The 15858-nt window shown below is 44.0% G+C and overlaps 3 protein-coding genes and 2 non-coding genes across 5 annotated transcripts; all 5 read right to left on the bottom strand.

Annotated features, from left to right (window-relative positions):
- Positions 1 to 316: 316 nt before the first annotated feature.
- LOC117891525 lies at positions 317 to 1109 on the bottom strand. Its single transcript, XM_034797025.1, has 3 exons — positions 909 to 1109; positions 694 to 845; positions 317 to 635 (listed from the first exon to the last, which is right to left on the bottom strand). Exons 1-3 carry the CDS (start codon positions 1084 to 1086, stop codon positions 375 to 377), a joined length of 591 nt encoding a protein of 196 aa, XP_034652916.1. The 5' UTR covers positions 1087 to 1109; the 3' UTR covers positions 317 to 374.
- Positions 1110 to 1781: 672 nt separating this feature from the next.
- On the bottom strand, positions 1782 to 2735 carry LOC117890116. Its single transcript, XM_034794787.1, has 3 exons — positions 2465 to 2735; positions 2246 to 2400; positions 1782 to 2178 (listed from the first exon to the last, which is right to left on the bottom strand). The coding sequence occupies exons 1-3, from the start codon at positions 2676 to 2678 to the stop codon at positions 1852 to 1854; spliced, it is 696 nt and encodes a 231-aa protein (XP_034650678.1). The 5' UTR covers positions 2679 to 2735; the 3' UTR covers positions 1782 to 1851.
- Positions 2736 to 4523: 1788 nt separating this feature from the next.
- On the bottom strand, positions 4524 to 5424 carry LOC117892607 (L-asparaginase-like protein GA18140). The gene is given in 3 exon segments (XM_034798948.1): positions 4524 to 4792; positions 4794 to 5164; positions 5167 to 5424. Coding segments are annotated over 3 exon segments (804 nt in total). The 3' UTR covers positions 4524 to 4617.
- Positions 5425 to 9511: 4087 nt separating this feature from the next.
- Positions 9512 to 9583, bottom strand: Trnag-ucc. The gene has a single exon. It is a non-coding gene; the product is annotated as a tRNA-Gly (tRNA).
- A 5845-nt stretch (positions 9584 to 15428) lies between these two features.
- Positions 15429 to 15500, bottom strand: Trnag-ucc. The gene has a single exon. It is a non-coding gene; the product is annotated as a tRNA-Gly (tRNA).
- Between the last annotated feature and the right edge of the window lie 358 nt (positions 15501 to 15858).

The raw sequence follows: 15858 nt of genomic DNA on the forward strand, positions 1-15858 counted from the left end.
TATATGCCATTTAATCAAACATTATCGATCATTCGGGCCAAAATTAATCGTTAAAATTTCATATTTATTTACCTATTCGAGATACGAAGAGATAACTTTTCCAATGGTTAGAGAAGGTCTTTGATTTGCTTATAAGATCTCTGTCTATGTTTTTTCTCTCCTTTCAACAATCGACCTTCAATAATTGTGCCTTGTATCTTATAAGAATTAATTCGTATTCCAATTTATTTTGCATTCTTCTGATAATTTCGAATGCAAGAATCAACAATCCGTGATTTTATCTATTAGAAATCTGTTGGATTGATTTATTTAATTCTAATTAGCAAAACCACTTCATTTATTTGTTGCCCAAAAGTTCATATTTAATCAAGAAATTATCTTAGAAAGCGAGTGAAACGATTGCCAAGGGTCGAAGTAGCGGAAATATTGACGGCATTGCAGTTCCGGATGTCACCCGGGGAGCACAGCAGGCAGTTGGCGTCTCCCAGACAGCTCTGCTGATCGGACTCCGTGGTGGCACAGCCACGCAGGGTCGTGCTGCCCGATGCCTTTACATAGCAGTAAGAGTTGGGGGCAGTGGGAGCGGCACAGCGTGCGGCCGTCAAGGTAGCGGCATTAGCAGCACAATTGGAGTCCTTAAAAGAGTGCAACAGATTAACAAAAGTATCGAGAGACATTATGCCCTGCCATTACCTTGCTGGAGTCGCACTGGATGCAGGCATACTTTGCCGAGCCCACAGTGTTGCAGCGATCTGTGTTGCACTTGTGGATGGAGTGGGAATCGTGGCTGCGTGCACGCAACGTATTGGGGATCTCCAGGGAACATCCCTTGAACAGCACCTCAGCTATAATAATCCAACAAGCAGGGTCAGTGATTAGTGATCTTCTGCTGCAGTTGGCAGACTCACCTTCATCGAAGACGGTCACACAGTAGTCCAGGGAATCGACGCATTTCTGCTCCTTGTGGAGCGAACTACGCTGGCACTGAGCGCCCTCGCAGCTGTGGCAGGTGAGTATGGAGTTGCCTGCCGCATGTCCCGCCAGGCATACAAGCGCCAGCGTGATCAGGATTGCTGTGTCTTTCATTGTGCTGCCTCAAATGTCGAGCAATTGGCCAATGTGCTCGACTTTTATACCGCCAGCCACTCCAAATGACCAACTGGAGGGCACTCAAGTGCGTTTTCCTCCCCACTCCACACTCCTCACTCCCCACTCTACACTCTGAGTGTGCAAATGTGTGTAAATGGCCGAGCACTTGAGTGTGCTGTGTGAAGAGCCGACAGCACGGGACAGTGGCATAGGTACAAACACCTGACACAATAATCACCCCTATCGCGGATCTCGAGATTGTCAGATTCAAAGAATACGAAATTATCTAAGCTAACAATTGACGCGGATAGATAATAAATATTAGATAGTTTTTGGAACTAGTCTTGCCTCGACTGCCGACAAGAGAAGATCTTAAAATTGGGCAGGCATTAGTTTTAGGAGATTCAAGGATACATTCAGTACACTTTTATCAAGCATAAAATAATTAGCAATCTTACACATATTTAGATTTACAGAAGAACACCTAACAAAAACACTGAAACATACCTAAAATAAATAAAATTAAATGTGCCAAACTGTTGCTATTTGACTGACCATCACTGTATGTGCAGCCGTTTTTGGAGTGCTCTCCACAGAACTCAGTGCGTTTCCATTTCCCACAATCATCCCACATGCCTCTCGCATGACCAACTAATCGATTATTTGGACAAAAGGCAAAGCAAAAACATTCATTGGGTGATTGATTAATTCTCATTTATTTGGATTTCATTTGGATTTTCTTTCCCCCAAATTGGCAAATTACTAATTGACCAGAAGAAGGGCCAGCAGGCTAAGGAGAGCCAAGCTTAGGCCAAACATCTTTTGACCCTGGAGGGATCCTGCATTCGATTTGGGGTAGGCCAAGTTGAAAGTGTTGCAGGCCACGTCCTGGCCAAGAGAGCTATCCGGGAGGCAGAGCGAGCAATCAGTGCTGTCGAGGCAAGTCTTTTGCTCCTTCAGAGACAGGGCACAGCCACGCTGAAGGTGCGCGCCCACGATCTTGACATAGCAATAGGAATTGCTGGCAGTCGAAAGGCCGCACTGCAATGCCTTCAAGGAGGAGCTGGTTCCCTCGTTGCAGGTGTCTGACTAACGGTGAGCGGAGAGGGCGTATATCAGTAAAGCACTTGGAATTGGTATTTCAGGAGAAACTTACTATAGAGCCGCTGCATTGAATGCACTTGAAGTCGCTGCGTCCCTGATTGTTGCACAGTTCTCCGCTACATTTGTGGCACTCTGGACTTCTCGCCTGGCACTTGGCCTGTCCTGCCAGTGAAATCTGCGACAGACAGCCCCTCTCGCTGACAGCAACTAGTAAAGAGATGATTTTCGATCGTCTCAAATGATTAAGGAACCTGTACACCAGCAAACTCACAGTCCTCGTAGATGGTTACACAAATGTCCAGACGATCGGCACAGCCGATGGTCACATTCTGCTTGGTTGTCCTCAGACAATTGATGCCCTCGCAGCTGTAGCACTGAGGCGGCTCTGCCGCATTCTGCAGCTCTGGCGACTCCCACGCAAGGGTCTGCGGGACGACCAAAACAGCCAACAGACAGGCAATTAATCCAGACCAAACTTGCAGCATATTTCTTAAGGGATAGTGGAGCGAACAACCAACACCTTTGCTAAACCTAACAGAACTGAAACTAAACTGCAGTTGGATTTCGAAAACACTACACCAAAAATTCAAAGTTATTTGAGCCACTTGAAACTGTCCCTGCGCCCCCTCCGACAGCCCACATCAATCACATTACCCCTCACAGCTAATGATAACGAATAAAATCAAGAATTATATGGTTAATATTTCGACTAAAGAATACCTCAGGAGCGGATCTATGGCACCATTTGGGTTATTATTATTCCACAAATAATATTCTTACTTTTAAATAGATACAACTAAAATGTTGTTCCCAAAGTACTTCGAGTTCCAGAAATGCTTCAGAAAATTTTTGGCATTTTTTGTGGAATCATTTTTAAAATATTGTTCAAAAAACACCCAAAAAGACTCCTCCTAAAAACGAGTTACAGCATACCCTTGCCAAATACAATTACTCGGTATAATTACGTAGTTCTAGGGCAAATAACTTCAAGATGTTTCCTCAGTTTAGTGCTGATTTCAAGTATCACGAAACGCATGGTGTTTGCATGACCATTGAAGTGGAACCACAGCTGGGATTTTGTGGGATCTTATCTATCTTTGAGGCAACGTTAACTGCATGATATTTTGACCATGACTCACACGCATGACCATAACTGCTTGAAGATTTCATTGAATTAAATTATGATTTATGAACATTTGTTTTGATTTTTATAATTATAAATATTATTATTATTCTATTGGGGGGTTTTGTTATCGTCAACTTTTGTCAATTTCTTAACCCAAATGAAATGTCTTTCGATTGCCCATCGCTAGCCAATCGGCTTACGTATTTTATGTCCCTTTGGGTTATCTTTGACTTATCGCCGCGGATCGGTGTGTGAGTTATTGCAATCATTTTTTATGACACACAAAAAAATAATCGTGGTGTGTGGTAGATAGGGCCGAGTAAGACATTTGTGCTTTTAATTGAATGAAGTGTTCAGCTCTTCATAAGCATTGTCGAACCACGTACTTCCTTGTACCTAGATTGTACATAGTTGTGGTTCTTCTTCGAAAGCGTCTCAAAAGTGGTGCGGCGGCACAATAGTTCAGCTTAGGGTAATCCCCATTTCAATTATATCAGATTTTCTTTTGGTTTGGAAAGTTTTTCGTGGAAAAAACTTTAATGGTAAGGTCACACCCGTCGAAAACTTTGTTGGACTTGCACAAATTAAAGCACAACTGTACTTATTTGCATACATTTACAGCAGACTTTGCAAAGGAAACCAACACGAGGGGATTACGTTACACAATCGCAACGCAAAGCGGGAAGGGAGCGCTTCAGTGGGGTGGACCCCCGACTAAGCCCCCAAAATGGAAAAAGAACGCAAAAATAATACAGAAAAAAAATAACAAGGAAATATGCAAAGCAGATGAATTGGGGGATACGAATGCGTGCAGAGGAAAACAAAAGAAAAACGAATGGAAAACTGAACAAAAAAACACTGAAATGGTTATAAAAATTGTGAGCTACAGAGCGCAAAGGTGGTGGTGGTGGAGGGTGGCAAAACTTTTTAGCAACGGTCTGAGGGCAGGGAAAATGACACAAATGAAAATGAGTGCGGGACAGATTGGACATTACATGCGGATGGGAGCGAATGAATCCACTCAAAAGTATATTAAAGGAAAACGCAACGGAAAAGGTGGAGCAAGGCCAAGCTGATGGAGCAACAAATGTCCCGAAGATCCGTGCAAGATGGATCGCTTGTCCTCCTTTCATTCCTTTGGGTTCTCCTCATCCATCTCTATTTCTATGTCCGTTTCTTCAATGTATTCTTCTATTCTTCAGCAAACTCTATGAAGTCCATCTCTTCCTTAAGCTTTACTCACTTCACTCGCTGCACAGCGACATCCTCCCTCCCTGTCATCACTATCTTCTTGGGTGCTAAATAGAAATTACCCCTCGGTCCACCAAGCATTTGATTATTTTCACTCTTGGCATGTAGCTGACACTCCCCTCTCCGCTAACCACAAACTGGAACTCATCCAGTCCGGCACAGCTGGCCGCGTAGATGCACCAACGGCTGACCACCACCAGGCCACCATTGAACTCCGTGTGGCGCTTCGGCCGGTGACTGTCCGGTAAGAAGTGCCTCAACGGCCAGCAGAGCGGGCAAAAATCGCATCAGAACATCGCCATCTCCGGTGGCCAGTGCGCCACCCACTTTATTGTCGGCATAGATGCCGGCCCCGGGCACAGCAGCATCGCCCACTCGGCCGGGAATGCGGAAACGAACTCCGCTCGAGAGGCTGGCCGCATGGATGTAACCTTTCGTGTCGAGGGCCAGAAAACCCACCTGATCGTGATGACCCTGCTCGATGGGATACTCCTGACGCATCTCCCGCTGGTGCTTCTCATGGGGCAGCGGCGTGTACTTGCCGCAACTGGCATTGGCCAGCGGACGCACATTCCGCCAGAAGTTTGGCTGACAATTAGAGCCGCTTCCAGGCTGATCCCGCCAGAACTATCGGGAGCAGATGCACCGCCAAGAAGGCGGCCACAATTGTCCGCAAACTGGCAGTGCAGGCAGCCTTGAATCACTGCCTGACGCGTACGCAGGGAACCTGTTCGGAGCACGAGCCATGCCTCGCGATTGGCATCCGTGTAGTTCCAAGTGCTGATCATCAGCGGAAGAAGGCTCGAGAGCTGTGACTTGAGTAGCAGCAGCAGCAACAGCAGGAGAAGACTCATGACTGAAACCCAGACGATTGGTGTGAATCCTTTTAACATTTCTGATTTTGTATTCGATTAGTCATCCACCCATGAATCAAGCAGAAACTATTCCACGAAGGCAGCACCTATTCAACGAAGTCGGAAACTTCCCCAAGAGCTTGGAAAACTTTTCAAATTAAAAGCAAATCAATCCGTAATAATATGAGTACACGGCGAGAACAAGCGTCAACAACTCACCGAAGACCAATTAAGATTCATGAATAAGTCAGACATGGATTTTACACCTCCTCGGATACATTTCATGGATGTACACGCACACACACACTCTGTTACTCACTTGATTTATTTGCCACAGAGAATAAACAATTTGCAAGTATTTATCATATTCAGGGCATTGTCAACGGGCAGACGGGCGGGGACAGTTACTCGAAATGTGAGCCAAAACTCATAAGACACAAAATATTTATTATGCATTGAACTTTTGTCGTATCTTTGTGGCTGAATATTTGCTGACACACATTCATACATATGTAAATGCCTATTTGATGGAAACAAAACTTTTATTTGGAAAACCAAGAGAGAGACAGAGAGGCAATGGGTTTTGGCTTCCAGGGACCAAGTTAAAGCTGCGTTGGAATAGCTATAAATCGATTGAAAGTTCTCAATAAATGGCAAACATCGAAATGTTTAACTCACAGTCACGCCTTTTAGTTACGTTACGCACTGTATCGACTCTTCATGGATTTTGGTGTTAAAAATTCAATGCTGATTGGTTATTTGGTCACCTTTAGACCAGTGTTTCATGCTGGCCTGCCTGCTCTCCATCCACTTATCAGAAATTGCTGTTTTCTCACAAATGGCCTTCAATCATGCTGGCCATATGCAGTGACTATAGACTGATTGATGAAGGCCATAGCACCAGTGTTAGTCCCAATCCCAATCCCTGTCGTGGGGTGTTTGGTAGTTGCATAAATCCTTTTGCGCCTAGCTTTTCGATTTCCCTTTGGCCAGCACACGCCCACCCACGTTTTTGTGGCCTGTGGTTTGTGCTCTGTCCCACTATTTCCATGTCTCTAGCTCTCTAGTTATCTAACTGCATGAGGACTCTCTCTCTCTCTCTCATCACGCTTGTAATTGCGTTTATTGTGCGTTTGAGATTTGTAATTCGCTCGATGCGTGTGCCAGTCGAGTCCCTCAATGCTGATGCTGATGCTGAGTGTGGGGGTGTGTGTGCCTGAGGGCCTTGTTTGCCTCGTGTTGATTGAAAATAGCTCAAGTAATTGACAGTTTATTGGATGTTGTGTTGTTGGCGTTGATATTCGGTGTTTGCATTGACTTTTGACGCTGCCCTTGACAATTGTGGTCATAACGAAGAAGGACTACGAAATGCGGTCGGTGGAAGGCATTGGGACAGTAAAGTAATTATCGACAGAACTAGGTCGACTGTACAACTAGTGCGAAACGAGAATGCAATTTGGTCAAGGACCGAAAAAAGAGAATAGTTTTTAAAGCTGAATGAAAGACGCTCAATTTACTTGAAGTAATTTTGATATTGCGAACAAATTCGCATTTGTTTAACACAAATTATTCAAGGGCGAAAACATAGAGTGAAAGCGATCCTTCAGAGTGTTTTCCGGGCCAACTAATGGTGACATTTTGGCAAAGGTAACATCCAACTACAGCAACAACAACAGCAACCATAATCATGTGAAGAACTTTTTGCTGGAAAAGTGAATTTGCTTTGGTGCCCATTTTGCGGCATTTTCCGTGTTTCTTTGGTGGGAGCATTTGCATGGCCTGCTGTGTGCGGTCTATGCTTTGGCGTTTCATTCACGTTTTGCTACACACAGAAAAAAAAAGCAGAGAAAAACTCAACCCATTCCATGCAGCAACTGGCTGACTGGCGCTTACCTTTTTGCCTCGTGCCTCTCGAAACCGCTCGACACAAAGTGGTGCTCGTGACTGCATCCAGGCGTAAAAGTGTTTGTGGCCGCCAGAGCTGCCATCAGGCTTATTTTGCCACTGAAGAGCCCCCAGCAGACGAATGCCCTGAAGGGTGGTCGGGTTAGGGTTCCACCAGGTGCGCTCTTGTGGGCGCCGCATTTGGGTCAGGGTTCAGGCGGAGGCGGGCAGACTCAAAGATTGTGGCTGACATAGAAATGTCTCGGAAGTGGGTGAAGGCTGTGCAGAAGAGTTGCACTTACCGAGAAGAGAAAGTGAATAATTGAGGGGGAGGGGACTCTGCGAAAATCTCAGCAAATGATTCACCAACTGGAACTCAAAAGTCAATTAAAATTGTAGAAAAACTGTTGGCCAATCTTCCCCGTTTATTCAACTGGATCAACTAGAACAACATTCCAGCTGCAAACTAACCCCATCCCAGCCATAATCTTTGGAAATAGACAACTTGGTTAAGCATCAGAGATCCCCAAAGGCTCAGCAGACAGACCAGTTCCAGTGGACACCCAAAGCGTTGGATACAGAGCTAGTGCGGGATTTCTGCTAGTTGTCAGTGCCTTGGGTGGGCAGCGACATCCAACAATCAAAACTGCCATGATTAATGTCAACACAATTGACATAAAGCATTGGCCATGGCCAATGCCAGTGGAAAGCCCCACGGGCAGGCAACTGGAAAAACTCGAAGCTGACAGGACGGACAGTTTGGTGGCAGAGGCAGAGGCAGGGACAGGGACAGCAACGACAGCGACAGGGGCAGAGAAAGAGCAGGCACAGGCAAGTGCAGGATGCAATTATTGATGGATTATTTACTGTCAGCACTGTCCGTTATGACAATGAGATATGGCCACAGGGCAGGCTGGCTGGCTGGCTGGTCTGGCCGGGTTGGTCGGATGCAATGTCTAGAGAATGTCTGCAGCCAATGACATCGACTAGACGATGAAGAGAGGAGGAGACGGACTTGCCAGCAGGCCCCCGAGCATTAGCCAGCGTCAAGTCATTGAATTTTCTTTTGGCATCTCTCATCCCCTGACTTGGCAATTTATGGTCCGCAATTATCCTGTGCGGTATGTGCAGCATAGGTATTCAATATATTCAATATTCCCCCCTCATTGCATTGATGCATTAATTGCGCGTAATCACCTTTCATATAAATAATTCAAACAAACAATAACCGCCAAGACCGCCCAGAATCTCAAACTGTGGGGTCAACATGCCGAGGATCTGCAGGTTTGGAAGGAGGAAACTCTGAGGAAATCCAAAGTCAAAGTCAATGATGGGCGACGCCTTCACTCATTTACATATTTCGTGTAATTATGCGTGGAAATTACAACGGGAGCGATGAGATTATAATCGGGAATGCTATGACCATCGTCAGCCATCGCATAACTTCTTGTCATGGGCCAATGTCTGAGACGGTGGCTGCCAGTCAGGCCCAGACATTTGCCGTTAATTATGTTGACAGCATTGACAGCAGCGATGGGAATGCTATTGGGGGTACATGTGGCATGGGGATCGGGAAATGGGTAACCGGGGGGACCACCAGCCATGTCGTGTCAATCGATAAACGTTTAATCGCCTTGAATTGATAATAACCAAACTGTACATTGTGGGGATAATAATGCTATTGATGATGATGATGACAGAGAATGGACATTCGGTCTAATGGATAATTTGTGTTTCGGCTCAGCTTTTGATTTGGCCGCTCAATCACATTTCAAATGCAAAACGTCACATCAAACGGGAAATGAAAACGAATCAAATAGAAGAACAGTTGGATTTTTTTTTTCTACTCTCAATTATTTTGGAAAATTATGAATTATGGCAGACAAATGTTGCATAAATTATTTGATTGGTGGGTTGGTCATCCCTATAAGGATTTACTTTAAATTCAGGTGTTTAAAGTAGTCAAAATGTAGTCTCTTGGGAGATAATTGTTTGACGAAGAAGTAATTGTGATAGAAAATCTGATTTAATTTTTTTAGATACAAAAATGTAAAAAAAAAATATACTCACTCACCAATAATAACACAGTGAAGTAAGTCCATGCTGAAAAAATAAACATATGGCAATGAAAAAAATGAATGCTAGAATGCTTAAGAATAAAATATGAAACAAAAGTGAAAAAAGAACCAAAAAAAATTACTTGTGCGTCGGCCGGGAATCGAACCCGGATCAACTGCTTGGAAGGCAACTATGCTGACCATTACACCACCGACGCCACTTGGAATGGAACGGAAATTTACCCCTTTTCAGAATGAGCGACTCGAGAGCGCTTGAGAAGCAAAAGTTAGAAAAAAGAGAGTCAGAGAGATAGAAGAAAGGGGCTCTCACACTCACGTATCAGAATTAGCAATTAGTTTATAAACTATAATTGCCAGAGACTTTAAGGGCAATAAATCAGCAATTATCAGTCGAACGATGATAAATAATTAATGAAAATCATAGTTTACATATCATTTTGCTGCTGACCTTTGATGGAGAGCAAGAGAGAGAGACGAGACGTGAGCTTCCGCTTACAAATTGCAGAAATGTGCTGAATTTATGAGCAGCCGCAAGATAAATAAAATGATATTTATGTTGATTGCTTATTTGCTTTGAGAGTAATTGGTTAAATTTGTTTGCCTTTTCTTACCACTGCTGACTGGCGAAAACCTTCCCGAGTAGGTGTTGCGTAGGTGTCAAAGGTCAATGGATGCCTGTTCGAGCCATGACTGCCTGCCTGCGGATAAAACTTGCTCAACAGCTCAAATGCCAAATGTCTAGCGCGGAGAAGGGGAGCCGCTGCGGAACAGACAAGTTTCTGCGAGGCCTCTGCCAGACTTTGCTTTTGACAAACTTATTAAAAAAGTTTCTGCCAGTCGGCAAATATCATAATCATCTGCATTTCAGCGCTAGTACATGGTACTTCAATATCTCTCGTCACTCCTCTTCCCCGGTAGATTCGGAGTGTAGGCTCAGTTTTGGTGAGCGAGGAACTCGTCATTGCCAGACATTTTCACTGAAAGTTAAACCGTCCCATGATAGAGCATCTACAAGGGCAGAGCATATTCCATCTGTGCAAAAATATTTCTTTGACTTTGCACTCGTCAAAAACATTCCACACTCATTTAATTATCAAGGAAGTAATGTGATATGTGCCAGCTAGTGCAAGGAGGGAAGTGCTTCTAATTAGTTGATCTGCAAATAGTTTGATCAACTTTCGCATCACAAATGCAGAAATTCACCATTTTGTTCTCCATTCGGAATTAATTTTTGCATAAAAGTTCCATTGTTGGTTGGTTTGTTGCCTTAATCAAAAATTTTAATTAAAAAATTCTACGATATTTATTTTTTTGTAGAAATATAATTTTTTGTTTGCACATATTTATATTATGGAAACTTTCGCATGCAGATTTTTGCATTGTAATTTAATGTCTTCTGTAATATTGTGGTTACGGGTATATAGGGCTATGGGGAAAAGGCTCTTTCAGCAGTCAATTCTGTGGCATAATTTTGGGTGTTGGCATGGAATATTATTTAGTGCCGAGCTGATTCCATTTTAAACATTATTGATTATTATTCTTGAGTATGTGGGGTATTAAATCGCCCACTTCCACCTATGTACATATGTATATCCACTGTATCTTTTCATTTTTCATTTATTTGTTTGCGCGTAAGCTAAACTTTTACTGCGGTCTGTGGACCAGGACAGTAAATAAGAGGGAAAAAATAATAAACTGACCCCATTGGACAGTGGCCGACTGGTGGAACTCTGCTGCTCTCCTGCCGCCCCTCAGTGTGCGTGCGGAAATTAAAAGCAACGGTAACAGCAGCGGTAACGGTATCCATCCACTGTGCCGTGTCTCATAATTGCCCTGCGGTGTTTAGCTAATAGAATTAGAATGTGCACCACACGAGCAATTTTCAGCAAATTTGTCGCTCACTATGTTCGAGTATATCTGTGTGCCTGTACCTCTGTGTGTGTGTGTGTGCAGCTGTTGCTCCATCGCGCGACCAGATCGTAGCGCTATGCCTTGCACTCTGAGCCTGGCTAATTAGTTGGCTATGAAGAAGCTGCAAAAAAGGCGGCGCACAAGAGAGCGAAAACTTAACGCTATGCGGCGGGCATGTTGCATGAGGATGTGTATTCCGGCGCCGCCGCCGCCAGTGTCACCAAAGGTTGATTAGGATCAAGGTGAGAACGTAGTTGCATGTTGCATGTTGCTTGTCCCTTGTCCGCTGTTGTCGCCGCCGCCGAGCCATGAATTCTGCACTTTATGGCCGGTGAATGGGCATGGAAGGAATGGGCAGTGCCAAGGCTTGTTGCAACTGGTTCGCGGATCGTGTCTGGGTATTGTTTAGACACCATGTATTGGAAGTACCAATAATGGAGCTTGCGATTCTACGCAGCACTATAAGATGGAACCCGATTTTTCACTATTTTTCTTACCACATCGGTGGGTAATATATTTTCCTTCTTAACAACCTTCAACTTCTAATTAACATTTTGGGTCAGATATTACCCCCGCCAACCCGTTGCCTGAATCAATTCTTCCTTTGGCTAACCGTTAAACTATTGAATTTCAGTATGCAACAACAGAATGCAATTAACTTGGCCATCGTCGTTGGTCGTGGTTGTTGGCCGTGACTAGTCTGCTGAAAAAAATCCGCCTTGCTTTGAGCCGAAATAACGTAAAATATTTTCCTTTTCGCATGACAACGGAAATTAAATTGCATGAAATTGGAAAATTATTACACGCAGGCAGCCACTCACACACATGCAGAGAGAGGGGGCAGAGCTAAAGCGAAAGGCATTTGCATAGTGTTGAGGTGGCCATGCAATTTGGTTAGCCATTTAAGCCAAATTAAGGCAGTGCTGCTTGGCCACTGCCGCCGTTCCACCGTTCCCGCATCACTCGATGTCGTGTGTGGTGTGTGTTGTGTGTGCGTGCTGCGGCTGGTCAGATGCAATCAAGGTTGCAATTTTCTTAACCAGTTTTCCCCTTTAACCAGTTGACAATTCGTGTGCGTAACGCGGTCCCCGCCGCTTCCTTTCGTTCTGTCCATTTTTCTAACGATGACACGCCACCGAGATGAGAGCCCAATCTTGGCCAAGTTTGGCTCTGGCTCTTGGTTCTTGGATCTGGCATCGGCATGCATTGGCAATCAGTTGGCAGTTTGTTTGGCTTAATCGTCTACGTAATTGATATGCGTGGCTGGGAGGAAACGGCTGGCGGGGCCGGAGATCCTTTTTAATTAAACTCCACACAGAACGTTGGCTCGTTGGACTGGCAGTGGAACAGAGACATTAATACGGGGCGAGACCCGATTGGTCTGGAGATGGCAGCAGTCAGATACTTGTACAGATGCCATCTACAATCTCGAATGCTAAATGGATATGAAAATCATTCCACACGATTGACAAAGATGACATCGATAATTTGCTATATGTGGGGTCTAGAAAAAATTGAGCTGCTAATTAGGTTAGAGCAAGCGATAAATTCGAGTAAATATGGATGTATCCACAGGTTTCGGATAGTGTCTCCTGGCCCGAATAGATTCATCGGCTTTGCCACTGATGGATAGTATATTTTATATTCCATTTAGTGTCAGAACATTGAAATAGCATTTATTTGTATCCCCTTCCAGCGCTTTATTGATTTGCCATCGAATTTTTGGTGCACACTGATGACCTTTCTGTGGCTTTTCAAATAAATTGGGATTTCATTTTAAAACCCCTTTTTCGTGGAAAATTCATTTATGCGTATGTGCCAAAAATTACAATTACAAATAGTCTCGATTCGCTTTGTTCCTCCGCAGCACTGTCCTCCCCGCAGGACACCGCAGAAGTGCGGCCCTGCCACAACTCCACAAGGGCCAGTGGCCACTACGGTGGACAAAGACAAATATTGGGCCGCAATCACTCACAAACAGAAACAGCATCCGCAGCAGCAATGCTGCAAAAAGCTGAAACAGTGAGCAGCAATAGCAACACAACACCACACCACAGAGCAATGGTCATCATAATACACAGCCCAACAGTAACTGCTATAAATATGCGAATTCGAAATGGACCAAAAACGAACCGAACTGAACCGATGGGGAGTCCCAAATAAACAAAATGAAACGCGCTGCTGGGCTGCTGGGCAGCTGAGAGCCCAATGTGTGGTGGTGGGGGCGTGCCAGCCATTGAAATGCAAAAAGCATAAAAAGCACAGCTGAGAGAGCCAAGCCAAGTATTGGTTTTGACAACAAGGGGTATAATAGTAGTCGTCAGAGACAAAAGAACCCCTAATGATGATATATTTCCAGAATCAGCATTAGTAGAATGTACACTGAAGTCTAATTCTGTCCCTAACTAATTTTAAATTCTATAAAAATATTTTAAGAATAAATGCACTACAAATAACGGGTATCTTGTAGTCGAAATGTGTACTAAACGGTTTCAACTTCTTTGAAAAATAGAGAGAGAAAAATTAACAAGTTAAATGGGGTAACGGGTGACGGGTTCTTCATTTACCAATTTGGCTGGTCACAACTTAAATCAAATTAAGTGCAGATATGCAAATTACTCAATTTGTGACAAAGGCCGAGGGCAGGGCATGTCAGAGCTGGGCAGTGGCAGTGGCAGAGTTCTGGTTTTGGTTAGCCAAAAATTTGGTTGCACCCGGTTGGTTTTCGCACGGAGCAGCTGTGAGCTGTGAGCTGTGAGCCGTGTGTGGCTGCTTGCTAGTTACTCAATGGTAATTAAAGATGCAGGGAAGCATGCTTTACACATACTACACCAAGAGTAGCACTTATGTCGGTCCACTCTGTGCCACATTCTATTTAATTGTTGCAACCATGGAAACTACCAGAACAGTAAAGAAAATCTAGCATAGAGTGCGGAAGCTTCTGGCAGCGTTATGGTTTCTCTATTTCATGTGTTCCGAATCTCTAGAATTATGTACCCATTACCCTTTATTTCCAATGTATTTAATGCCTCTTTCTCTGCGAAACAAAGTTTTGCTCAAAATCATAATGCTCCCAGGACAGAAAGGGTACAATCCCATGAACATGAACAATATTTGAGGGCACTCTGAGGGCAGCTGCAAATCGTTACGATTGTGTGCGTGCGTGACTTTGACCCTATCCCCTCTCGCCACACCACCACCCCTTCCGACTAACCACTTTGAGCACACCTTACCTTGGAGTGCTCTTCTCTCTCTCTCTGGCAGGGCAGACACATAAATCGAGCAGCAAATCAATTATGTTAACCGTCTGCGAGCTCTTATCTCCGGCCCCACTCTGCATGTGGCTGCTTGATTATAATCCAAGGTCAGTGCGGGTCCAGTGCAGGACCCCGAATGCCATGGAGCGACGATGATGAAATAGTGTGGAGTGGGAGCAAAAGATCAGCTTGAATATTTCACGCACGTTCTGTGCATTAATTGATATTTGCAGTAATACGCATAAGTCAAGAGAGACAGAGAGAGAGAGGCACAGGACAGCAACGAAATGAATAGCAAATTAACTTGTGGAGAGAGACACAATGGGAGTCGAGGCAGAGCCAGTGTCGACTATACAGCCAAGCGAAAATGTTAGCATTCGCTGTGATCGGATTAATAGCCAACGCAAGTCGAAGAGCAATCGGGAAGTCTCCCAACATTTTTCTTTGGCTGTACTCCACTCACATACAGACACCACGAAATCTGTTTTAGAGAATTTAGTGCAAACAAAACGCTTTTGCTGAATGAAAACGGAATACTAATTAGTTCTCGCCTCATCCCTGCACTGACCTTGGACCTGGCCGAACGAATTCCATCTTAAATGCCAGAACTAAATTATTGGCTTAAATATTTACTCCTCAAGGGGCTGTGGCAGAGTCAGCATAAAGCAATTTTGCATGCAAATATTTGATGACAAGCCACACGGCAGTAAAGTGGGAGGATGGGGGAGTAGTTTTAATAACTGAAATTTAATTGAGAGCGTTAAATCGATGCGGAAGGAAAAGTAACGCAAATTAAATTACATGAAACCATTTCTATAAAATAATAAATAAAAAAAAAAGAACAAATAAAAATGTCAGCAAAAAAATTTACTTGTGCGTCGGCCGGGAATCGAACCCGGATCAACTGCTTGGAAGGCAACTATGCTGACCATTACACCACCGACGCCACATTAAAGGTCGGAGAATTTCTACCCCCATGATCGGCACGACTTTGGAACGTTGGAATCGGACTGACACTAAACCATTCTATAATTAGATCGAACGGCACATTAGGCCCGCTTGAGAACGGAAATCTCTGGCTTCTCTCGCTTATCAAATGGGGTCGGTTCGAGGCGAAACTATGAAGTAATCCAGAACCAATTGGACTTGAACTGAAATGATTCTAAATTCCAATGTTCAAATAATTTGACAATGAAGAGAACTTCTTTTTAGTGGCATTTTCCAACTAAAATTCATGAAAGAAAGATCTATTAGAGCATAGATAATACTTTATAGATGAGAAATGATACAAAATTCCATTGAAA

The sequence above is a fragment of the Drosophila subobscura genome, chromosome E, assembly GCF_008121235.1.
Source record: "Drosophila subobscura isolate 14011-0131.10 chromosome E, UCBerk_Dsub_1.0, whole genome shotgun sequence".
NCBI lineage: Eukaryota > Metazoa > Arthropoda > Insecta > Diptera > Drosophilidae > Drosophila > Drosophila subobscura.